The 25,129-nt window shown below is 35.8% G+C and overlaps 5 protein-coding genes across 5 annotated transcripts; all 5 read right to left on the reverse strand.

The window, feature by feature from the left end:
* Positions 1–973: 973 nt before the first annotated feature.
* Cbr-abf-6 lies at positions 974–1,646 on the reverse strand (the record flags this gene model as incomplete). Its single annotated transcript, XM_002645166.1, has 2 exons — positions 974–1,468; positions 1,512–1,646. The coding sequence occupies 2 exons, from the start codon at positions 1,644–1,646 to the stop codon at positions 974–976; spliced, it is 630 nt and encodes a 209-aa protein (XP_002645212.1).
* A 1,585-nt stretch (positions 1,647–3,231) lies between these two features.
* Cbr-abf-5 lies at positions 3,232–3,712 on the reverse strand (the record flags this gene model as incomplete). The annotated part of the gene is made up of 2 exons (XM_002645167.1): positions 3,232–3,489; positions 3,563–3,712. 2 exons carry the CDS (start codon positions 3,710–3,712, stop codon positions 3,232–3,234), a joined length of 408 nt encoding a protein of 135 aa, XP_002645213.1.
* Positions 3,713–4,171: 459 nt separating this feature from the next.
* Positions 4,172–6,381, reverse strand: Cbr-str-123 (the record flags this gene model as incomplete). The annotated part of the gene is made up of 7 exons (XM_045240076.1): positions 4,172–4,447; positions 4,493–4,687; positions 4,729–4,795; positions 4,844–4,978; positions 5,026–5,104; positions 5,149–5,233; positions 6,199–6,381. The coding sequence occupies 7 exons, from the start codon at positions 6,379–6,381 to the stop codon at positions 4,172–4,174; spliced, it is 1,020 nt and encodes a 339-aa protein (XP_045091461.1).
* Positions 6,382–6,907: 526 nt separating this feature from the next.
* Positions 6,908–10,644, reverse strand: Cbr-str-124 (the record flags this gene model as incomplete). The annotated part of the gene is made up of 6 exons (XM_002645169.1): positions 6,908–7,159; positions 7,204–7,477; positions 10,017–10,151; positions 10,199–10,277; positions 10,322–10,406; positions 10,456–10,644. Coding segments are annotated over 6 exons (1,014 nt in total), but the record flags the coding sequence as incomplete, so codon positions are not given.
* A 606-nt stretch (positions 10,645–11,250) lies between these two features.
* Cbr-alh-13 lies at positions 11,251–15,037 on the reverse strand (the record flags this gene model as incomplete). Its single annotated transcript, XM_045240077.1, has 9 exons — positions 11,251–11,561; positions 11,612–12,074; positions 12,132–12,679; positions 12,731–13,106; positions 13,223–13,475; positions 13,550–13,671; positions 14,232–14,388; positions 14,813–14,919; positions 14,966–15,037. 9 exons carry the CDS (start codon positions 15,035–15,037, stop codon positions 11,251–11,253), a joined length of 2,409 nt encoding a protein of 802 aa, XP_045091462.1.
* Positions 15,038–25,129: the final 10,092 nt, after the last annotated feature.

Raw genomic sequence — 25,129 nt, forward strand, 5'->3', positions numbered from 1 at the left:
CCCGTAGCCATTTTCTCTTTAGCCCTGTGCGCATCGTCATCCCAACGTAGTTGTACTTTTCATACCCGGTTTCTTAGAAAATTCCCGTAATCCAGATTTTATGCATATATTGAATTCCCCGACTTTACCCCCGAAATGCACCTTTTTCTCACCAGAGCCTTCGAGGCATCCAATTTCGCAATTTTACCATCTTCGATCACAGTTCAAGTCGTTCATTTTCTTTTTCCATTTTGTGCACCCACTTCCCTTCCACATAGTGACCATTTTTTCTCTCCCCTCCCAAATTTCCCGCTGTGATCTATTCTGCTAGTTTCGTTGCTTTTATCTTTCCCCGACTCCCCCAAACCCCTTCCCAGTTGTGTCACAAGTTCTCTTCCATGTATTTTGGTTCAATGGTAGCTTATCTCTGTATAATTCTAGTTCTTCCAACATGTAATATTTTTTTCCACCCATTCGGTAAAATGCCATAATTCCTACCTTCCCAACACAAGTTTTGGCAATACAGTATTCCTTTCCCCAAATGCAATTCAATCCCCTTTTAGCTATTCAATTTACGAGCTTCTCATTTTCTATTTTTCCCAACCCTTCCACCAAGTTTCAGGAACTCCCTCTCTCATGGAGGATATTTATATTTATTTGTCATGTTTCAACCGAAATTCAACTCATTCTTAGAAATTCTAACTAGCTTGTCTTATTATACATTTTCTCGTTCATCACAATGACATTGTCTTTTTTCTTCCAATTGCTTCTTGTTCTGATTCTCAATCAGCCAGCAAATGCTTTTCGTGTGTGCACATAAAAATCCCCCGTCTCTCTCTCTCTCACTCCACTTGCATTCATTTGAAACTCATTTTTTTACAATAAAAAAATCGAAAAAAAAATTATGTTGTTGTTTTCATTGAAAAAGGAGGAATTCATTGAGGAAGAAGGGTTTTATTTTTAGAACTTAATTAAAAACAAAAACCGGAAGTGTTTATCGTCTCTTCTTCAAGTTTTGATAACCGGAAGCATAGTTGGACTGTCCTGCGTTACCGTAACCAGCGGGCACTGAACTTCCATACTGGTTGTTTCTGTTGTAATACTGTTGATCGGCGTATTGCTGATTGGAATTGAAGTTTCCGTTGGCATTACCGTAACCAGCTGTTACTGGGGCGCGATTGTTGTTATTGTAGCCATTGTTACCATAGCCGTTGTTGTATCCATTGTTGTATCCATTGCTACCGTACCCATTATTGTATCCATTATTATTATTATTATTATAGCCGTTGTTGTATCCATACTGAGAATCTCTATAGTTTTGAGTGGTCATCTCTCCTCCCGAACCAGCCGCATAGACTTGTCCGGTTACTGGTTGATTACTATTCGAGTCGCTGGATCCTCCAAACCAACTTCCAAAGGTGCAAGATTCACATTCACAAGTTGGATCATTCCCACTCAGAACACTTCGACAGGAGCCAGAAGAACAAAGCTAAAAATCATTTTATCATGTGATACTAATATGGATCACTTACTCGAACTTTACACCACGAAGTACATAATGGGTCGGTGAATGTCGATAGAATGCTACTTGAGGAACAAATTGTCACTGACGAAACTAAGGTCGAAAGATGAAGACAGAATAAAACCAGGAAACCGTTTCGAATCATTTTCTTTTGAATTTTACAATTGTTGTGTATCCCAAACTATTTATACCCAACGAAACATGAGTTCAACTCCGAAATACAAAAAGTAATTTGAGAGTTTTCTAGGTAAAAACTCTCCTCCTTCTTTTTTGACTCATTGCTTTGAATTATTTGAATCGAACAAAAGAAATGTGTTGACTATTTGACTGAACTACTAATATTGACTCGACCGCTCGCCTGAGAGATACCTTAATTTTGTTTGCCGTCTCTTTTCGGCACCTTGAATTTGTTTCTTTCGTTACTAGATCTCGGACAAAGTTCAGCTGCGTTGAGAAATTTGTTTGTTGATATAATGACGTTCAAGAAAACATGATCATTTGTCACATTGGGGAAAAATGTGAATTCAGATAGGGAAACGTTTGGAAAGGGGCATGTGAGCTTCAAATTTTTTTGAGTAAATCTTGTGGGAATTTCGAATTGGTTTTGTAGTGTTGCCTTGGGGGATTTTTGTTAGTGAATACGAATTTTGCCGCTATCAATTGTGCCAAAATATGAATCACGATCCAAACTAACTCTGATGAAATGCCTGACAGTCTTCTTTAAGCCAATTTATTTCAGTTCCTGTAGAGGATATCAAAAAGTGATCAACTGTCGAAATGCTTATCTTATAACCATAAAGTATAATGACTTGAACTTGACGGGCGTATTTTGGTAAAATGTTGGTGAACAGATACGAATAATATGCTTCAATTCAAATTTTGAAATACCGTATTTTGTCTAGTAGAAGCTCACCGAGACGGCCTACTTTGAACTCAATTATCTCGATTCCTGTAACATTATGGAAAAGTTTACAACTGATAAACTTGTTATCATATTGCTACCAATACTTTATTAGTTGCCAACTTTTTCGTATCTTTCACAGAAAGTGAGAAAATTGAGCTCAAAATTGACAGCTTAGGCGGGCTTCTAGTTTAGGAAATATTTTTGAATCAGACGATTTCTCATTCTCGCCGTGATTGTTATTTTTCCAATTTTATGGAATTCTCTGTCAAGGCTGATAAAAATTTTGATGTGAGATTTGAATGTCTCATCTTGTGAAAAAATTATTGATTTGAGTAATTTTACAATTTGAGTAATGAACCAAATTTTCGTTAGAATGTTTGACGGTTTTCCATTACTCCTGATGTTTGAGCAGTATTTCTACTTCAGTGATGTAACTTTTTAGTATAATATCCGAAAAAAAAACTCGAATATCATTTGGAAAAGTTTCTCGATAACGCTTGTAATATTTTTTTCAACAATTTTCCTAAAATTTTACTTTGAACTACATTCTGTTTTCACTTCCCCAGTTTCCATAAATAACTTTCTTTTTTGATAGAGATATCTCTTCATTCCTTTTCTTCAACTTCCTTTATCACTTTCTTTTACAGTAACCCAAATTTTGTTGCTATTTCGAAGGTAAGATACACACAACGCCCACAATCCATCAAATAATTTTATTGGAAATGGAAACGAGAAATTTGGTAGATGCCGGGGCAATTACTGTCTTCAATAAATCAATCACTGATATATTTTGATCAAAGTGTATCAAGAAGTGTGTGGGTGGATCTCAGTTTCGATCGTAATCATAGCTGTTTTGACTAGGATATAAATTGTCCTGGTTGCGCTGATTCATTGTTCCACCATTGAATGAGGATGAAGAAGACGACGTGGAGGGATTATCAAAGTTCAAGCGGGACTGCTGATAGAAACCATCATCTTCTGGGAAGATAACGTTTCCGTTGTTGTCTCTGTAGCATTTTTCACAAACGCAATTCGCTGTGTTTGTTGTCGTTGGGTTCTCTCTGCATTCGCCTTTACCGCACCTCTACAAAAGCAATTAAATTGTTTCGTCAAATGAAGAATAATGACAATTTATACTCAAATTGACAGGAACTCACTCTCATCCTACACCAGACATCACAAAGAGGATCGGTGAAAAATGATCCGAACTGGCCCCAATCTGTTCTTTTGGTAACACAAACGCTTTCAGAGTTGTCCGGAATAATGAATAGAATTACTGTACACAGAAAAATACAAGAGTAATGCATTGTTAGATATTTTTAGTTGGCGATACCTTTGTTCTGTTTTAAAGCAGTTATATAGGAGCCACAATGGCAAACAGTCGATAGAGAAAGTTCACAGATTCAGTTTGACCATAGGATTTCACGGAGAAACTGGCAGTAGCACATTGACTCATCTCTTTGTTTTTTACTGCCGTGCCAAAAATCAATATTTAATCACAGAATAATGATCATTTGGCTTTCAAATTACTTTAAACGAATCGACAGATTTTTGTTTGGTCAGCCGTTTCCCTAGCCAACTGACAAATAAGACGGAAGTGTTGCGAAATATTTGATATCTTCTATAAATGATATCAATTTCAAGGTTTTGAAAAATTCTCTAGTATGAGTAATCTTTTTTTTTTATTTCCTGATTCTGTTGAAATATATTTTGTGACAATTGTGTGTTTTGAGCCACACATTTTTCGTGATCTGTGCACTCAATATTTATTTATTTTGACTTTGGTTTCTCGAAGCTTGCAAAATCTTTGAAGGTGGAGCTGTGTTAGAAACTGCAGATGCATAGGTACTTGTAACAGATTTGCAGAAAACAAAATTTCGAAAATCCTTGATTAACAAAATTGCAACTAATGGATCCAGAGCGGGGTACAGGCCAAGGAAGGCTGCAGCGTTGTTGGCAGCTGCTCCTAATTCTATTCCAAACATGGGTAAAATCATTAGGCATCCCACTGGTATATACATTGTGAAAACTGGTAGTAATGTCTGTAAGTTGCACATTCTTAAATTTTTCAGAAAATTTTTCGAAACCTGAATGCCAAGAGTCATAAATAGCTGCTTGTTGAGCTCTTTTGTTTTTGAGCTCATGTGAGATGCGTGGCTTCTCATTTGTTTCAAAGCTTGATATCCACAAAAAACAATCACAGAAAAGCATACGCTCATTAGAAAGCTCATGTAGGCACAGGAAAGTAATTGAGATGGTAACCATGTACTAGTTTGAGGATCCTGAAGAAATATTGAGCTAAATCACCGGAATCTAGCAATACCTGGAACATCATTGCCACAAACGATGCTTCAAAAGAATTTGTTTGAAAAGTTTTCATCAAGACGTCACTGAAAACATGGATCAGAAATTGAGAATTCTTCGAAAAAAAAACTCACTGATAATGAATCTCTCTCATCTCGTCGGGTGCCATTGGCCAATAAGTTGTCATGGACCACGTGACAAATATAAACAATGACGGTGAAAATGTGAGGAAAATATGTTTCCCATTAAAGTAACGCATCTTGTCTGGTCTGAAAAACACTCCTTATCACACTAACTAGAAACAATAAGTCAGTACTTGCAAACTGCAACATATCTGTAGAAGAAATGAAGTGTTAAAAGTGAAATGCACATCCCGAAGGAACCACAGTAGATCGCTAAAAAATTTATGTTCTAATTAGTTTTGCATTCTGAAACCAACATGTCAATGGGACTCCAATTGGACGATACAATCTTAATGGTCCGTTAGAGCAAACGCACAGTGATCTTCCTTTGACAAACATCACCTGAAACTTTTGAATCACCAGTGAAAGACTAAATTAAACAAAATTCAATTTTTAATAAAAAATTTCTATCAGAGATGGGCGGAGTTCCTTATTCATTTTTTCTCCCTGATTTTATATTCGTATTCTTTATTCCTTTCACATTCTTCCGGGAAATTTGAGCAATTTCCAATAGAATTTTTTCAAATTTCAAAAGTTTAACCTGAACTGCCACTTAATATGTAATGTAATACAGCCTAAATTTTTCTTCTATGTGTCCGGATGTTTAAATTTCATTCAATGTTTTGTTTTGAGTCTTCCGGATTTTTTACTTTCATGCCTTCTTTTGTATTAAAAAGTTTTATTCTGCTGATCTTCAACTTCTTCAACTCTATAAATATTAACTTTGATAATTGCAAAACGGTGATTAATCACACGTTTTGTAGACAGGGCCGAGGGACACCAGGGGGTTTTCGGGGCCGAAGCACACCTAGCAAACACGGAAGGAAGAGGATGGGCCGAGGCGTCATCATTCTGACCGCGGCGGGGTTGAACCAGAGTGTACGAGGACCGAAGTACCGCACACAACCACTCAACCACGCTGCTGCTGAGAGAGAGGACACCATGACTCGTATATGAATGAGAGGCGGAGATGAGGGGGGAAGAGAGGGAGTTGGTCCGTTCGATAGAAAAAGGGGGAGGGCTCAATGGTCCGCAATAAAGAACGCACACATTGCGTGCGCGCACACACATACATCACGTGAAAGGACCCGTCAATTCTATTATGAGATATTAATGAAAAGATGCCAAGAGTCGGAGCTAAATAGGAAATAGAGAAACTCATTAATATATTGAGTAATAAAGGAACACGCTTCCAGATTAATGAAACTGGTGGAAAAAAAACTAACTTAACTTTCGAATAAATGAATGAATGAAAATGAGTAAATAAAAATGAATGAATGAGAAAAAAGGAAAAAGAAAAAACTCACAGGTAACGTTAGCACCTCCACAAGTGAATACACAATAGCGAATAGGCAGAAAACTATCATTAGAATACGATATTTTCCAAAATTTCTGTGAGCTCGAGTGTGCAGTAAAAACAATAGAAATGAATTTAGAACCAGGGACCCCAAAAATCCAAAATATTGAAGAGATTCCACAATTTGTTCCATTTTTTAAAATTTTTGGATTTTAACTGAAAAGCATTTCCATATGCTTTTATATATGAAATACCAACGAATTATGTTCCATTCAAGTTGTTTTCGCAGACTGATTTTCACAATTAGTGATAATCGTGACGTTATGTAGAATGATTTTTGAAAAAGGAATCTGGTTCATATGACACAATCAAACACTTTAGAGGATTGTGGATATCGTCAATGTAACTTAAAGATGAAAACAATGATAAAGTGTTTTCTAGTAATTTTGCCTATGGATTTCATTAGACAAGTGTGACGCATGAGCAGAATCTCAGAGGTCCCACAGGGTTTCCCTTAAAGCTGACATCTGAACACTTAGTTATTACATCTTCTTCAACGAAAATCGAAAAAGTTTTCGGAGTATATCTGTTTATCCCGTATTTGAGAAAAAAACAAAGTTAAGAGTTTTGTAAAATGAGGGGAACACACAAAAAAGATATATGGACAAAAAAGATATATAGAAAGTTTGAAAAAAAGAAATTAGAATTTCCTTTTAAGATGCTTGAAACGTGGATGTTATCTTACTGGCGATTCCAGAAGTTGTCGAAACCTTGGCCAACGTTCTTTTTTGGCAGAAAACGTAGTTTCGGAAATCTTTAATGAGCAGAATTGCAATAAGAGGGTCCAAAGCAGGATAGATGCCAAGAAATGCTCCAGTTTTGTTCGCTTCAACACCAAGTTCTACTCCGAAAATGGGGAGAATTATAAAACAACCAACAGGAACGTACATGGTGATTAACGGTAGAAGAGTCTAGAAGATAAAATGATTTCAAAAATCTTGGGTTTACATGGTACCTGGATTCCAAGTGTCAAGAACAATTGACGATTTAGTTCTTTGGTCTTTTTGCTCATTTCGGTTCCACAACTTTTCATTTGCAAAAATGCTTTGGATCCATAATAAATGATTGCAAAGAAGCAGCTATCCATGATAAAACAACACCCAAAGAACGGAACTAATTGATCAAAATTCCAGTGTTCTGGTGATGTTTCAGTAGCAGGCGACTTGTAAAGCATTGAAATAAATGAAACTTTATGAGAGTCCACATTGTAACTTCGGAAAAGAACATCGCTGAAAACGAAACACATAAATTTATAAGTTTCAACTAACTCACTGATAAATATTCTCCTTTTCTTCATCATATCCCATCAGAAAATAAACGTTGCATGTCCATGCGACAAATACAACAAAACAAGGAGCAATAGTAAGAATAATACGTTGTCCTTCAAAGTAGTATACCTTTTCTGCCCTGAAATAGTTTTATACTCAGACAAGAATGAAGTTCCTGCCACATGCCAGCGGCAAAAACTATTGTGGTCACAGTTTCTTAAAGTTCCTGCCGATGGGTTAAGGCACTGGGTTTAAAAAAAGTTCCTGCCGCTGCCCGGCGGCAGAAACTTCATTTTTGTCTGAGTATGTATAAGATTCCAGCTTTGAACTCATCTGCAAACAGCAAGGTATCTGTAGTAAAAATGTAGAGCTAATAGAGAAATGCACAATCCAAATGATCCGCAGTACACAGCTGAAAATGACTGTACATACGTGTTTTTCACATTTTCCCAATTACCAATTAATGGGACGCCTATTTGTCGGTATAAGGTGAACGGACCATCAGAGCCAAGAAAAAGTGACCGACCTTTGCAGAACGTTACCTGTAAGCGACAGATTATTTTTTAGTCTTCACAAAACTATAACTCACGGGAAGTGTCAAAATTTCAATCAGTGAGTATACCATAGCAAATATAGAGAACACCATCATCAGAACGCGGTAACGGCCAAAACTGCTGTTGGCACGAAAATATAGCAAGTATAAAAGAGTCACGTTTATGACTTGGGCAGAAACAAAACCACCATATTGGATGTACTGAACTAATTTCTCAACATTCATGTCTGGCAGATTCAAGACTTGACAAAATTTTGATTCTCGACCCTTATTTAAGCGATCTACAGCTAAACCTAATAACAATCAGATTCTATTCAAGCGGATGGTTCCGATATTTTTTGAGACTGTTTTTTTTTTTGAATTCCATGATGTTTGTTGCTTCCGAGAACATTGGCTTTTTGAAATATTTGAATTCCGGTTGATTGAAAGTTGTTTTGGTGGTTTACTTCCTAGAAAAACAGTTTTGGTTACAATAGTTCAATTATCCGCCCAAAAATTTTAAGGTGGCCCCACAGATGTCGTTTTTCCCGTTAATCAAAATTCAATATTTTTGATTTATCATTGCGTAGACTCGATTTTGATAACTGGAATATGCATTCCAGTTAAATCATCCCGGCAGGAAGATTATCAAATTTACACAGCGAAAACAATTTTAATGTGAGAGTTTTTAATTTTATCAAAACTGAAAAATAACATTTTGATACATCAGAAAAATAAAACACTAAGTGCAAAAATGCTTTGAAAATTTTTATGTATTTGAAATTTGGTTCCTTGAAACCTGGAAGAGAAAAGCCATCGTACTTTCTACATCGACCTTTATAATTTCGGTTCAATGAAAGAAAAACGGCCAATATCCTTCTCGATACCATGTTGAACACTTTAAAATTTAACCTTTTTAAAGAATGATTTCCTAAAAAACCAAATGTAATTGGACAGTAGCGCGTCTCACACAAGTTGTATTAATGTTAACTAGGACCCGGCTTTTCAAACGTCCGGCTACGGCACAAGTTTGTCTCTCCGCTCCTCACTGTTTGACACTAATTCAAAACTAATTTCAATTCGGTCTGACCCATTTGATTTTTCAAAATATTTTTTCCCTCTGGGAAAACGGGATGGCATACAAATTAAAATAGAATCAACACTTCATTTATTTATAAGAATGATGATGAATTAGTTTTCAACAAATTGTTGTCTTTTTGATTCCAATCAATTATTGCAAGTTTATTAACAACGAAATACAAAAATGATGAAAAAACGTTGACAATGAAATAAATGTATTGGCTGATTTCATGCTGCCGATTTCTCTTTATTTCCGCCTGCTGCTGTTGAAACTCTTCCAAATGCCTTTTTTCGACCGAGCACATGATTCCTAAAATCTTTGATCAGAAGAATGGCAATCAACGGATCCAGGGCAGGGTACATCCCAAGGAATGCTCCAGTTTTGTTCGCCCCAACTCCCAACTCAATTCCAAAAATCGGAAGAACTATGAAGCAACTCGCAGGGAGATACATGGTTATAAGAGGAAGCAACGTCTGGAAAAATAAGGGTCTATACTAAAAGTAAAGTACTTCTGAATGTTAACCTGCATTCCTAGTGTCCAAAGTAACTGACGATTGAGCTCTTTAGTTTTTTCACTCATATGAACTTGACAATTTTTCATTTGTCGTAATGATTGAGTTCCACAAAAAATGATCATATTGAAGCAAACACTCATTATGCAGCAAGTTGAGAAAAATGGTATGAGATCATGAGTGTTCCAGTGTTCTACGACAGTTCCGTTGGCAGGTGACCAAAATTTTATCATTTTTTTATTTATCATAATTTTACCAACACCTTGTATAGCATAGAAATGAATGAAACTTTGTGAGAATCCAAGTCATAATTTTTCAGTAAAATATTGCTGAATATTTTTAATTAAAAAAGTTAATTTATAGAATGGAACTCACTGATAGATGCGCTCTTTCTCTTCAGTGACATCCATGAAAAAATACACAAGTAATGACCAAATTACAAATATGATGAAGCAAGGGGAAAGAGTGCTAATAATTTGCTTCCCTTCAAAATAATACAGTTTTTCGGGTCTGAAAAGTTACTGAACATGTTTTTTTTCTCAAATTTGAGAAACAACTTGCAAATAGCAATGTATCGATAAAAGAAATGAAGAGCCAGCAAAGATATACACATTCCAAAAGATCCACAATAGATAGCTGAAAACAATGATATCTGATATTGACTGTTTTGTTATTCTTACATAATAATGGAACACCTATCGATCGATACAATGTGAAGGGACCATTAGAGCAAACACAAAGAGATCGACCTTTGCACATCATAACCTGAAATAGTAATTTCCATATTTTATACTTTTTGAAACTTCTAGTTCACCGGGAATGTTACCACTTCTATCAAAGAGTAAATCATTGCAAAAATGGAGAAGACAATCATTAGAATTCGATAACGTCCAAAATTATTGCTTGCTTGAAAGCAAAGAAGGTACAAAAGAAGTGCGTTAATCAACTGAGAGGACACAAATCCACCGTACTGAATGTACTCAATCAGCTTATCAGCGTCCATGTTGAGAAATACCACAAATTCTTAGTTTTCGTGGTTGATATTTAAACCATATTTGGCTAGACGGTTTTGCAATCAGCCGATATTCAAAATTGCTTTCCTGTATACCCAGACTGTTTTGCTCATTTCAGGAAATTGTGGATTTTGTTGCCAAAACATGTTGTTAAATTCTTTATTTCGAAATTTCAATCAGTCATGATTGGGACTGACTATTTTACTAAATCATGCATAAAATTTCGTGAGATTTCTAGGGAATCAAGAATCAGAAAAACATCTTCCTAGACTTGTTTTTTTTCAAGTAAGCCTTTTTCAAGTATTTTGAAGTTATCGAACGGCTCTTATGAATTCGCATTATTAAAATCCGAAAAACAAGTTCTGTACTGACAGTTTTGCAGTTTTAAAATCTAACATCTCATATGCATAAGCATGACAGATTCCAGCTACGAAATTGAATGACAAATCTCCGGAATAAATAAAACAAGAAATTAGTGTAATAAGTTTATTGCGATAAATATTTTGCTCTTCCTATGTAAACGTACATACAAACAAATTGAAAACCCAGGACAAAATTATTAATAAATTATATCATGAAGTAATTATTTCAGACGATTAAGCAGTTGCCTTCTTCAACTCTCCAGTTGCTTCCAATGCTCTGTAAACCTCACTTGGGTTGAGATTCTCATGAAGATAGTTGTATTTTCCGTTCTTGAAGTCCTCAACCATATGCCCTTCTCCTCTCAACAACCATTTCGTGGTGAGAAGTCCCTCAACTCCAACTGGCCCCCGAGCATGAATTCTTCCAGTTGAAATTCCAACCTCAGCTCCGAGTCCAAATCTGTATCCATCGGCAAATCTGGTGGAGGCGTTATGAAAAGCGCATGCGCTGTCAACGTGCTTCAAGAAGTGCTCAGCAGTGTTGGCTGAAAAATGAAAATTAGTTATAGATTTCGCAAAACCTTGCAAAACTCACTGTTCTCCGTGATGATAGACTCGGTGTGTCCAGATCCGTAGCGGATGATGTGAGCGACGGCTTCCTCGACATTGTCAACAACCTCAAGTGTGCATTCCAATGATCCGTATTCGAACGACATGCTTTCTGCTGGTGGTGGAGCGAATTTGAGAAGAGCAGCGAGTTTTGGTCCAGCGTGAAGTTTGACACCTTCCGCCTTAAACATGCTGCACAAAGCATCAAAGAATGGAGCAGTTGCAAGATCCTTGTGGATGAGAATGGTCTCAGCGGCGTTACAAGCTGATGGATAATCGCATTTGGAGTCACGAACGATTTGAATGGCTTTCTGCTCATCACAATCTTTGTCGATGTACACGTGGCATACTCCCTCGGCGTGTCCCAAAACTGGGATTCCCTTGCTCTTCTCTTGCATAGAACGGACCAAATCAGAAGACCCTCTTGGGATCACCAAGTCGATGAGATCCTACAATTTATTTTGTTTTATTTTCTGTTTTCTAGAATCTGTGCAAAACAAGCAAACCTTAAGCTGAAGCAGATCAGCGACATCTTCTCTTGATCTAACCAATGTCACAGCATCTCTCATTTCAAATCCATGTGTTCCGAGAGCCTCCTGAACAAGGGCATGAAGTGCTTTGTTGCTTTCCTCGGCTTCTTTTCCTCCTTTGAGCAAAAGTGCATTTCCAGAAGCCATAGCAAGCGAGGCAACTTGGGGAAGGCAATCTGGACGAGACTCGAAAATAACCATTAGGCTACCAATTGGGACGGTGACTTGTTCCAAAAATAGTCCCTCGGAGACTTTGACCTTCTTCAGTACTCTTCCGACAAGTGTCTCGGCTGAATCAGCGATAGTGTTCAGGCCAGCATGTAAATCTTGGATTTTCTCTGGAGTCATCTTAAGTCTGTTGAGAAGTTGAGGGTCAATTCCGGAAGATTTAGCATTGGCAAGATCGGTTTTGTTAGCTTCGATGATGTACTTCTCCTTGTCAACCAGGAGAGCAGCCAAGTGACGGACCATGGCTCCACGTTCTTTGTTTGAAAGAGCAGCAAGTTGACGTCCAGCATCGCGACCTATAAATTTTCAAATAAAATTTTAATATTGAACAACCAGTTTCAACTTACACTTCTCAGCAACCTCTTCAATTGGTGGTCCTTCGTATCCTTTTGTGTGGCAGAACATAGTTCCAATTTTCTTTCCAGCAACAGCATCAGTGATAGCATCCTGAGCAAGTCCATTGGTGATTACAGTGGTTACTCCATTTTGAAGAGCATTCACACAAGCGGTGACTTTGCTCTCCATACCACCGGTTCCGAATTTACTGTTTGCTCCGAAAGTGACTCCAGAGTTTTCAGATGGAACGTAGGTGTGAAGAAGTCGTGATCCCTCAAGATCTGGTGGTCCGGTATAGACGCCATTGACATTGGAGAGAATGATCAGAAGTTCAGCCTCGATTTCTGCAGAGAGTCTAGCGGCCAAAGAGTCGTTGTCGGAGATGTGCTGCAAGTTTTTTCATATGGTCAAGCTTTATGCGTCACACAATGATGTCAAGGGGCAATTATTGGCCACAATGCAACGTTTTCCTTGTTCAACTTCCTTCCTGTTCGCACACTCACCATATTTAATTTTGGATCTGGGGCAACTGCATCATTGGCATTGACGATTGGGATGATATTCAAGGAGAGAAGGCTCTCAATAGTGGCTTGAAGATTCTTTCTGCGTTGATCATCGTCGATATCTGGTTTGGTGAGAAGTACTTGAGCAACGGTGATTCCGTATTGTTGGAAAAGTTGTTCATAGAGAGACATGAGCCCTGGCATTCCAGATGCGGCACACGCCCTTTTGTCAGCAGTCATTCCAGATGGACCTCTGCAAACATATTGTACTGCTACATAATAAAGTTAATTCAAAATCTAAATGTTACAAATTACACTTGAAGTTACCTGAGAGTTTGACGCATGCTCATACTCATCACAAGCTCTTGACGAAGTTTTTGTCTTCCAAAAGCGACGGCTCCAGATGAAACAATCAGCATTTGACGTCCGGATTGTTGGAGTTCAGAGACCTGTCAAATTTATTTTGCTACTTTTTCCTTGTTTACATGTATTATTTTTTGCAATTTTTCCTTATCCCGGGGTATTATCTTGATAAACCAGTTCCTGGGTTACAACTTTGTGTCCATGAATTTGCAGAAGTCAGTTTTAATGTCTAAATTATTTATTTTGGTTTTATCAAGTTTTCTTCCTGGATGATTGGGAGGTAACATTTAAAATCAGGTGTTTTACCTAGACACCAGGATACATAGATCTCTACCAACAAAATTATTGCTCATTCATTATTCCAGCCTTCTGGTAGGTAGAAAAATATGTTTTCCGTGTTTCAGTTTCATTAGAACTTCCTTAATAATTCTAAGAAAATTGTCTCAAAAATTATTCAGAAGTTTTTAGAAATGACGTTTGTTATGAGTTTCCAGAATTCGTTCTAGAAAACTACACTTGTCAATGTCTTTTTCCTCATTTTTTAAGTAGAATGGAGTAACACGAAAGAAAAAAACTTCCCGAAATAACATCACATGTAATTGGGGCCACCCCTCATTTTTTTTCGCCTTTGCTTCCTGTCCCAAACACTGACCTGTTCAACAATTGAAGCCAATCTTCCAAGTGCCAGACCACACTCATCTTCTCGTGTGATCACAGCGCTTCCAAGTTTGACAACAACTCTTTGCGCCTTTTTCAAATCATTTCTGGTGCTGATAAGTGGATGCTTTTGTCTCGTCTTCGTACTGTAACTATTAAAAGGAATTCGTTGTTTGGTGTACTTTCGCCCCGGTCACTTTTAATTCTTTTCTATTCCCTTTATCAATTTTGACCTTCCCTCACTAATCAGTCGTTTATAACAGTAAACACACAGGCATAAGTAGATTTTTAATACCTTGTTATTTTATCATGTTCCACACCATGTTATAGATAGTTCAAAAATATGAGAAGAGTGTTTGATTCGGGTTTAAAAGCTGATTGCCTATTCAGAAAAAAAACGTGGATTTGAGTCGAATCATTCGACCTTAACGGCAGTCTGAGCTACTTTTCAGATCTTCTCAGAACTTCACAAATCCAAATCTAGATCAAAATAATTATAGCTCAAAAAAAGGAAATATTTTCAAGTCATTCCTTTTTTACTACTTTTCACTTTTTTGTCCCTGAACTCACCAATAATTTCCGTTAGCATCTCCAACTGGTGTAGCTCCCACAGCTGTGATTGGGCTCACTTTCTCGTATGGTGCCAATTGGGACGATCTGGTTTTGATCAGCTCAACCTGAATGGATTAGTTTATTTTTATGACATTTCTTGGATAAGAATACCTGTGATGGACGGAGAATGTTGACATGAGAGTTTCTGAATGGAATCCGGAGACACCGTGTAACTCGGAACATGTTTACTGAGAGAGCCTGAAATTGTTTGTAATTTAGTTTGAGAATTAGATAATTTTTTTTGGAGAGACAAAAAAGAATACCTTATTGAACATTTCAGGAATAAAAGAACCGAAATTTGCTGTTTTTGTAGTTTGACCGAAATTTGCTGTTTTTGTAGTTTGAAAAAGCCTAATAACTATCCAATTTTTATACCAGACCTTAGCGCTGCACTGTTATGCTCGATTGCACCATATTTAGAAACGCAACGCCATATTTTTTTAAAGGAGGAAACAAAGAGAAGACGTGACCCACGTAGAAACAGAGAGAAACTTGAAAATTAGACGTTGTCAATTCAGTCCGCGCCTATTCATCGCGCTGTTATCTTCATCCCCCATTCTGCCTTCCACGCACTAATCCGGTTCCGCAGTCCGTTGTAATTTATTTCTACCCGTTCAAATTGCAAGTGATAATCATATAATCAGCAGACTTCGGAAGCGGACGGGTATGGGTAGATTTAAAATGTTGCTAAGTTCTTGCAGTCTTTTTTTTCACAAAACATTTGATACTCTGTTCAAAGAACTGTTGGTCAGAAGTATTGAGATGGGATGGAATTCACGTGAAGGCAGAGTTCAAAATGCATACTAGTTACAAAGTACAAAAATGAAGATAACAGAAGTTATTATAGATTCTGAGGATGGTAAAGTTATTAGGGAATCATCAAAAGCTTAGCCATTTGATCTAATAACAAAAAAATTTTCATTTTGCACGCAATTTACGCCGGGTTTCAATTTTATGTGTATCAAAGGGCCACCTAGAAAACAGGATTCGGACTATTAGTTCCTTGATATCTCTCTCAAAAATAAATGATCTAAACTATGCCTTCTTCATTCGAAAAAATGGTCAAAGGGCAAAATCATAAAAATGGAAAAGGTAGAAAAACAAAGAAGGAGTTTGGTCGACACTGGTCATCACCATATGACTGGAATGGTCGAGAATGACTGATGGTTTACTCCCCGACCACAACTCGTATATTTTTTGATAAGATAAGACTCTCGAGGGCTCACTGTTGCCCGACTCCGCCCATTTTCTTTTCCTCCGTCTTCGCAATCAATCACGTTGTTGGACCCTCCTATCCTAATATCTTATCGTCTCCTAGTGGTCCCTTGATGGACTGGATACGCCCTGAGGAAGATAGGATAGGAATAACAACCAGGATATAAAATAACAACATGAGAGGAAGTTCTGATCTTGGGAAGATAAACTTTGAAAAAAATTCACAAAAGTAAGGTTTCAATTGAAATTTAATTTTGAAGCCAAGCGCGATATATATATCAAAGCTCGGACGAAATTTTGGATAAATTAGTATTACAAAATGGCACGTAAACACTCAGAGGTTCTGTGATGCTAGGAAACCGACAGAAGCATTTTGGGACTTCACATAATACAAGAGCTTCAGAACTCCCTTCTAAAATGTGTTCTTCACCATAGTTGTATTCCGTAGATTTTTAACAATAACAACTGATTTTCTATTTGACATTCATCCGTTAATTGGGCACCTGAAGTCTGCCACCTGAACCATTTTGTAATAATGAAAGTAGATCTGACTTATATGTTAGTGATTTGGTGGAAAGCAGTTTTTGAAGGAAGGTGGAATCATTTATGATTTTTGTCATACTCGCTTTCCTGATTTATATGAATCTAACGTTGATTATTCTAGAATTTTTGTTGTAGTTCTCCAGAACTTCCTCCTTTCTACCATCAATCTACCTTTTACAATCGGTCAAGCGCTATGCGTGTTGACCGTTTTCCATGCTCCTCTCTTATCAGTAACCCCAGTGTAGAACTTTCTGTCGGTCACTTCAGCTCCATCGTATCAAATTTAAAAGCGACAACGAAATAATGATATTGAGACCGATTATGATCTCATTCAAACTTAAATGCCGAAGGACAAACCAACTTGAATTTTGAAGACGCGAAACGTCACTGGTAGCAGGTGGAATGTTTTGTAAGAATTGGAGCTCATGGTGATGAGGTCATGTACATAAAGTACGGACGGTCTCAAACGATCACAAAACTTGGCAGCTGTTATTGGGTCGAAATATTGGGGAATCTAATTTTCTCATCAATTTGGACATATTTCTATTTTTAACGTTTTTCGAAGTCTTGTCTGAATTGTTTGTGTGTTTTGGTATTCGGATCATAGACTTATGATCATCAAGACTTTTGGCTATGATTCATTCTGTTTTTTTGGTCTGTATCATTCCACCTGTAATCTAAAAGTTATCAATTATTCACTATTTGACTGTTAATCAAAATCGAACACAATCGAACACATGATTAGTAGCGGTCTGATCCAGCATTTGACCTCCTACCAGACAATGTAGGCGAGGTCACAAAAAAACTCCATTCCTTTTTTGGATTAACTGATTTACCTTTGTTTTTTTTTATTCCTATTTGTGAAGTAGATAGAAATGAGAGTCAATGACGTTTTCAGAGTTGTTCCTTTTTTTCTTCACTATGTAATTAAAATTTGATGATTCCAGGAAGAAAAAATAGGCTTTAATGTTCACATCCTGTTTGTTTATACTATAAAACAGGTCACTTAAATATGAATGATGTTTTTTTTGTGTTTGGGATAACTCCACTCACTTGACTGGATAATAACGGTTTGGCATTTTAGCAACAAGTTATTACACACGATGAGAGTAAAAAGTTGAGAGATGAAAACTGAAAAATGAAAACATTCTCGTTATTGTTTTCATTGTCTGCGTTTTCATTTTAAAATTATTTTGAATGTTGCCAACTCATTATCCCAGTTCTTCGGAATATTTGTTCTTATGAGAATTAACAGTTGTCAAAAAATACGGAGGTCTCAAATTTGGTTGCAAACAGTGTTTGTAATTTTTCAAAATATGTTTTAACTATGATGATCAAAACATAATTCAAATTTTTTGAATTCCTCTGCCCCTCTCCCTCATTTTCCTTTTTTTCACCACGTCTCGAACATCCTCCGCCACATAAAAAGAGAAGGAGCTAGGTGGGCGTAAAAGCAATATAATTATTTTTTGGACATCATACTTTATAAATAATTGGAAGAAAGACTGACACGCGCTGTTTTAAGCCATATCTAAAAGCTCTGTACGTCCGCCCGGACCGTCCACTTTGAGCCTATATATCTCACTTTTTTTGAGAGATATCAAAAAGTTGTCAACTAATAAAATGTTTATAATAATATCAGCAACGTTTCATTAATCACTTTTTTATATCTCTCGTAGAAAAAAAATGAGATACATAGGCTCAAATTTGACGATTCGGGTGGCGTTCTATTAGAGTTTTTACGGTATGTTGTTTTTTTTTCTAACAAAAACTCCTGTAGATGGTCTTTAAAAATTGTAACAGAATAAATTGATTTTTTACATGGGTTTTTTATGTCAAATGTTTTGAAGGAGACATTTAAGATTACGAACCAAGAAAATAATATTCATATTTCACTTCAATTCATATACCGTGAAACCTGCAATAAAAGAGATCTCAAAAAGTGTTTAACTGACAAAATGATACTGATATTATGATCAACATTTTGTCAATTGGTCACTTTCTGGTATTTATCAAAGGAACCGATATAAATTTAGTCAAATTAAAAAATTAGGAAGCCTTTCTATTACAGGTTTTTTGCTGAAAATAAGCTAGATGGAAAGTACAGACTATTCTTCTGACTGGTTACACTAACTTTAGCACTATTCTCAAATGCAAGCTATTTCATCAAGAAACCTTTTTCTATTGTCTTACACTTCATGATTTTATGTGTGGTCCATTCAGATTAGCCCAGCTGAAACTTTGGAAAATCTTCGCTTTACGTAATGACGTCAGAAACGACACTACATGTATACAAACAGATTTGTTGAAAATTCAGTAAATTAAACTGAATTGAGTTCTGAACTTTTTGCATCTGCTTTCAGGACCAATCCATACGAATTATTTCAGTCTAATATTGTGATCTATGAGAACTCCCGTCTGAATTTCATATGATTGAATTAAAAGAATTCTGGATCAGAAGTGATGAATCAGAATTGAACTTCTTTATATTAATTTTTAAATTTTTCGACATTTAGAACATCATTTTGGAAAACATAAATTTTATCCGGAAATGTGTGTCAGACATCAAATTCTCCATTGAAGTTTATCAAGAGATGAAATTTTTGGTTTTAAAATTTCTGATTTTGAATCTCACAATCAGTTTTAAAAAGCTTAGTTCAGTAAGCCCGTCATGAAACAACAAGTTGCCGAAACTGCAATGTATTTCCTACTTTTAAGAAATGCCAGGAAGCTTAATCCTACAAACTAGGACGATAAACACTTATGATGTTCTCCGAACCACCATATGTTCCGAATTTAGAATTATGGAAAAGCTAGTACATGTAACTGTTATTTTGGGATTTTTTTTTGAAAAGCCACGTGATTCACGTTTTTGAAAAACTGCGTCAGAAATTATTTACCAGACAGTTTTATTGGCCCTTCTTAAATTTTTACCCGTTAAATATTTCTTCCCGTGTCCATGTTATTTTGTTTTATGGTTTTATTTTGTTCATCGCTTTAATTGACAACTGACTGGGGGACCAAAAATGTGGTCGACTAATCAGTCGAAAACTCACTGCCGGGGTGGGCCATTTTTGTTTTTGACAACCCATTGTCCACATTTTTTGTTAAAATTTGGACGCTGACCAAAAAAATAACACAAAAATCGGGTTTCTTGTTGTACTATCATCTTTTAGTGGAATTTTTAATTTATTGAGTATGTGTTTTTACTATTCTCTGATTCTTATGAAAAAGAAATGATCACTTGGTTTTCGAAATAATTTTTAAACTAAAAAGTCATCCTAAAATCTTTGGATGATCTGATCACAAAAATGTGATTTCTTCCATTGCAGCTGCACCCTGAATAAGTTTAGTTGTAATGGGAGGGCAAGTCAATAGAAGCAAAATTCTGATCAGACTAAATTTACGTAATCACTCCTGAAACTAATCATAGTCATGAAAATGGAAAACGTAGAAACCTGATTTGCCTACCTTCAATCGTAAGGTGATCTCTCTGGAACAGTACAACATCTCACAGTTTTATGGACTTGCTCAGTAAAAAAATCATCTGTTTCTTTTCAGTTTTTCGGTTATGCATGTAGTCCAGGCTAAATTTAGACGTCGATTCTTGATAATCATGTTTGGTCGATCTAGCATAAGTCAGAGTTTAAAACATCGAACTGATCATAAGTGACTTTATGATCCATACCTTTGATATAACGTTTTTTCAGCTTGTTGAAATCTCTGAAAAATGCTATGCTTTGACTTTTCTTGTACACTGCGGGACATAATTATAGGTCCACTTGAAGTTTCGTTATATTTCCAAAATCTCGAGTGACCTGATATACGTTCCTGGTACTAATATTTGAGGGATTCATTTTTTGTGTTACTGTACATATCCTTTCCCGTCTGTCGTTTTTGATTCAAGAAAAACTTTTAGAAACATTTAAAAAAATGAAAAGTGCAAAAGGACATAATTGTAGATCCACTTTTGAAAAAACATGTTTCTGGCTGAATTCATGGGATAAAAAGTTAAAAAATGAGTTCTACGCAAAAAACTAAATTAATTTATGAAACTTTTTTGAAAAAGTACTAGAAAATTTGTTGGAAAAAAAAGTTTTTTGGTGTTTTTTGACCAATTTTCCTATTCATCAACTTTTCGAATCTAAATTTTGGAGGAAGCTTCCACCACCTTCTAAATTGATATAATAATGTTTTAAACATTGGTTTACACCAATTCCTAACTATTTTTTTGTAAGTTTCTTCGTTGATATCATACCAGAAACAGCGTTTCTCCTCGTCATTCGGCACTGATGGCCGTGATCTTTGACAAACTTTATCTCGGTCCGCAGTAGAGCAATGAAAAAGTATTCAACTGCAAAAATGTGTAGCATAATCTCAATAACATTGTACCAATTGACTTTATTTTTCTATCTCTTTCAGGAATTGTGATAACTGTAGTCGAAAAGAGCGTAAATGACAGCTAGGTTAATGTTATTTTTCTTCCAATTATTATTTTTATCTGTTTTTTCTACATAATTTCAAATTTTTCAGACTATGGTATACCGGACGACAAAAGATCTTGTTTTTGGGAACTTTTTTCTTTCAAGACATCCTCCTACAAATCTTCCGTTAGCCTAGCTGTCATTTACGCTCTTTTCGACTACAGTTATCACAATTCCTGAAAGAGATAGAAAAATAAAGTCAATTGGTACAATGTTATTGAGATTATGCTACACATTTTTGCAGTTGAATACTTTTTCATTGCTCTACTGCGGACCGAGATAAAGTTTGTCAAAGATCACGGCCATCAGTGCCGAATGACGAGGAGAAACGCTGTTTCTGGTATGATATCAACGAAGAAACTTACAAAAAAATAGTTAGGAATTGGTGTAAACCAATGTTTAAAATATTATTATATCAATTTAGAAGGAGGTTGAAGCTTCCTCCAAAATGTAGACTCGAAAATTTGAAGAATAGGAATATTGGTCAAAAAACACCAAAAAACCTTTTTTCCCAACAAATTTTCTAATACTTTTTTCAAAAAGTTTCATGAATTCAAATTAGTTTTTTGCGTAGAACTCATTTTTTAACTTTTTATCCCATGAATTCAGCCAGAAACATGTTTTTTCAAGAGTGGTCCTATAATTATGTCCTTTTGCACTTTTCATTTTTTGACAAAATCAAAAATTTTTCTTGAATCAAAAAAGACAGACAGGAAAGGATACGTAAAGTAACATGAAAAATGAATCCCTCAAATACTAGTACCAGGAACGTTTATCAGGTTTCTCGAGATTTTGGAAATTGAACAAAACTTCAAGTGGACCTATAATTATGTCCCGCAGTGTATATATGCCATCTGATGATTTTTTTGAGATATTTTTTTGTGAAAAAATCCGAAGAGAAATAAGAAATTTAAAAATTCTAATTAATCCTTTAAGGGTCCACTGGATCAACACGAAATAGTACTAAATTAGAAACAGCTCTTATTGTGGGTCATAATCCTTTGCCTTCCCCCGCCCACACTGACATCGTCCGCCCTGAATTTGAGCTATTCTCGAATTTCAAAAAACAGAATCATTGGAAGCCCTTGAAAGTGTTGAAACAACTTCGTAACGTGGGAGATACTAGGATTAAACTAGTGATAAAGCATTCCGAAACTGAGATAAACAGTTTATTCTTCCCCATTTGGCTTCATTCGATGTAACGTTTCTTCTCTTTCCTTCATTTTTCATTTTTTTAATGATGGTAATTACTTTTGAATTATTCAAAACATTGCTCATCCTTTTGTATTTTTCTAGATGTTTTTTCATCAGGAAAAATTCTGAAATTACATAAAATTCTGACGGTGATGAAGTCAACAAATGTATATTACCTCCATACACTTCCAATACTTCATAGCAATTTTCTGAGTTACCGTAATCTTCAGTTTCTGGCCTCGAAAATAACAATTCCTAGGATCGTTCTTTCTGTGGTAAATATTCGGAAGGTTGATGTTCCAAGAGTTCGTTATTATTATTTTTACATCACGTCAATTTTTTATATCCCATCTCGCGTTTTCTTTTTTCTATTATTTATCTCATTTTACTACGCCGTTTGATCAATGAGTGTGAGACATCTATTCGAAGTGTCTAATCCAGACAAATTCGGTAACTCCTCCTGTGTTCTATTTTTATATCTGAAGGCTTTTCTCAATAGTTTTCTTATTCTTTTGTCGCCACGAGAGCGTGTGGAGTGTCATCTTTATATAATGAATGGAAACAGAGAAATTTTGGGTGGGAGGAGAGCAAAGTGAAAAGGTCGTCATCATTTTTGTGCTTCTCAATAGATTTTGGGGAGAGCCCAGCGCTATTTTGATATGGGGTTTATATGCGGAAATGTTTTAATATTTTGTCGTCACATCCCTATCTCTTGACATTCATAATTAATGTTCTTTGGCACAAATATTCTCTATACTTTGAAACTTTTGACGTTGAATGTGATTCTAGTACTGATGAAGAACAAGCTGACATAGACAAATAGTACCAGAAACAAAGAATTAACATGAAAATGGAGTTGATGTAGTACAGGATTTTTATAAATTACAGTAACCCTCAATGAAAGCTTGAACAAAAATGAAGTAGCTTTTTTTTCGAAAATTCTTCCTTTTTAAAATAGGCTCAAGAGATACGGTAGTTAGATTTTCCGCCATTATGGACACATATTACGAAACATCCGCGTTCAACTAACTTTTCTTAGACAAAGTTGATATGATTCAAATTTTTCACATTTATTACAATAAGAACATTTACTAGTTCCTGTTCCAGAATGACAAAAGAAATAACAAATCTCTTAAACTTTCGATAATTATAGATGCCTCCCACTCAGATAGAGAGCTCACATTCAGAACATTTTCCCAGAAAAAATATCTGAGATTTATCATATTTTCAGCTGTTGGAGAAAAAAAAACTAGAAAAACTCACCTTCGCAACATCAATCACATTAAACACCAACATTAACTCATTCATTCGTGGGATGCAACGTTTTGAAGCAAAAAAAAAAAAAACACACACACACACAAGAAGAATATTTAATTGCGATACCCCCTCATTTCTCGAGTCATTTAGAGTTCAATCACACGGCTGGAGAGGAAAAAGTCGTTGATTCATATCGTCAATTTCATGAATATTCATGTTTTCATCACGACTCAAAGTTCTTATCCTGATTTTTAGACATTTATCCCCCAATTACTGAGTGCACACTCTTCGTCATTAACTGTAGAAAACATTTGTGTTCTTAGTATTTAGCTGACGTACTATATGTGTTTGTTATTGGAACGCAGAGTCTGAAATTGAGGTTTTTCGTCACAGTTTTCCTTTTGCCGGCTTTCTCAGCCTTTCCAAGCGTTCGGCCTTTTCAGACGAACAGGTGAACATAAATCAAAGCGTAGTTAAAGTAAAATTGGTTAGACAAAAGTGCTATTACGTGTTGGTCTATAACTATTCAAATGAATCGAGTTCCGCATTTATTTTCATTTTCAATTTGCTATTTCCTTTCTTCATACACTAAAATAAGAACCTCTAATTTTATTTTATAAGCGTTCCCGGAAAGCTAAATTACTAATCCTAAATTATTATATAACCGAAGGAAGTGGTTCAATTTTTAGTGATTTTTTCCCAGCTCAACGATCGTTCAAATTTGTAAAACTTCAAGATCTTGAGAGCTTTTATAATCTGAGGAAATCTATTACCGTGAAAAATCTGATAGAATGCCTCTCAAATCGTTAACTTCGAGCTAATATCTCTCATTTTCTATTGAAGATATCAAAAAGTTGCCAACTGATAAAATTTTCACCATATGGTTTAAATCATTCAATGAGGTAATAACGTTTTGATATATTTCACAGGAACCTAGATAAACTGGCTCGAAGTCGAGGGCTAAAGGTGTCATTATAATCTGGTTGTTTTCGGAAAGTTCTAAATTTCGGAAAACAAAATTACTTAACAAACTGCCTTATAGATCTCAAAACTAAACTTTGTAGTCACTTGACGCATCTAATTCACACACTGCCACATACAAAGATTTACTACAGTACCCATCGTGTTTGAGATTATATTGAAAATCTAAGTACCGAACCTCGAGGGCCTTTTTTGGGAGAAATGAAATTAATTAATGTCAGAATAGTTTTGACCAGTTATTTACTGGGGTTTGTTAGTTAGTTTATGGAAATCATAATATTTTGGTTAACCATGGATTCTACGGTTTGAGTTTGTAGCATCAATATATTCTGCACTTCCAATTTGTGCTTTTTTGGTACCAGTTTGTTCTAACGATTGTATTTATTCCACATCATTTTGCATTCTTGACCACACTCTGTATTTTTTGATTTCTTGATCTGATTCGTCTGATCCATTAATCTCTGAAAATTAGCGAGGGAAGCTCCACAATTTCTGTGCATCTCACCCCTCTCATTTCAAACTAAGTACAGTAAGATTGCTTCCTCTTTATTATCTTCATTTTCTCTGAAGTGCTCCCCACTTTGAACTTCACGTCAGTTTA

The sequence above is a fragment of the Caenorhabditis briggsae genome (assembly GCF_000004555.2).
Source record: "Caenorhabditis briggsae complete genome, chrX, whole genome shotgun sequence".
Lineage (NCBI taxonomy): Eukaryota > Metazoa > Nematoda > Chromadorea > Rhabditida > Rhabditidae > Caenorhabditis > Caenorhabditis briggsae.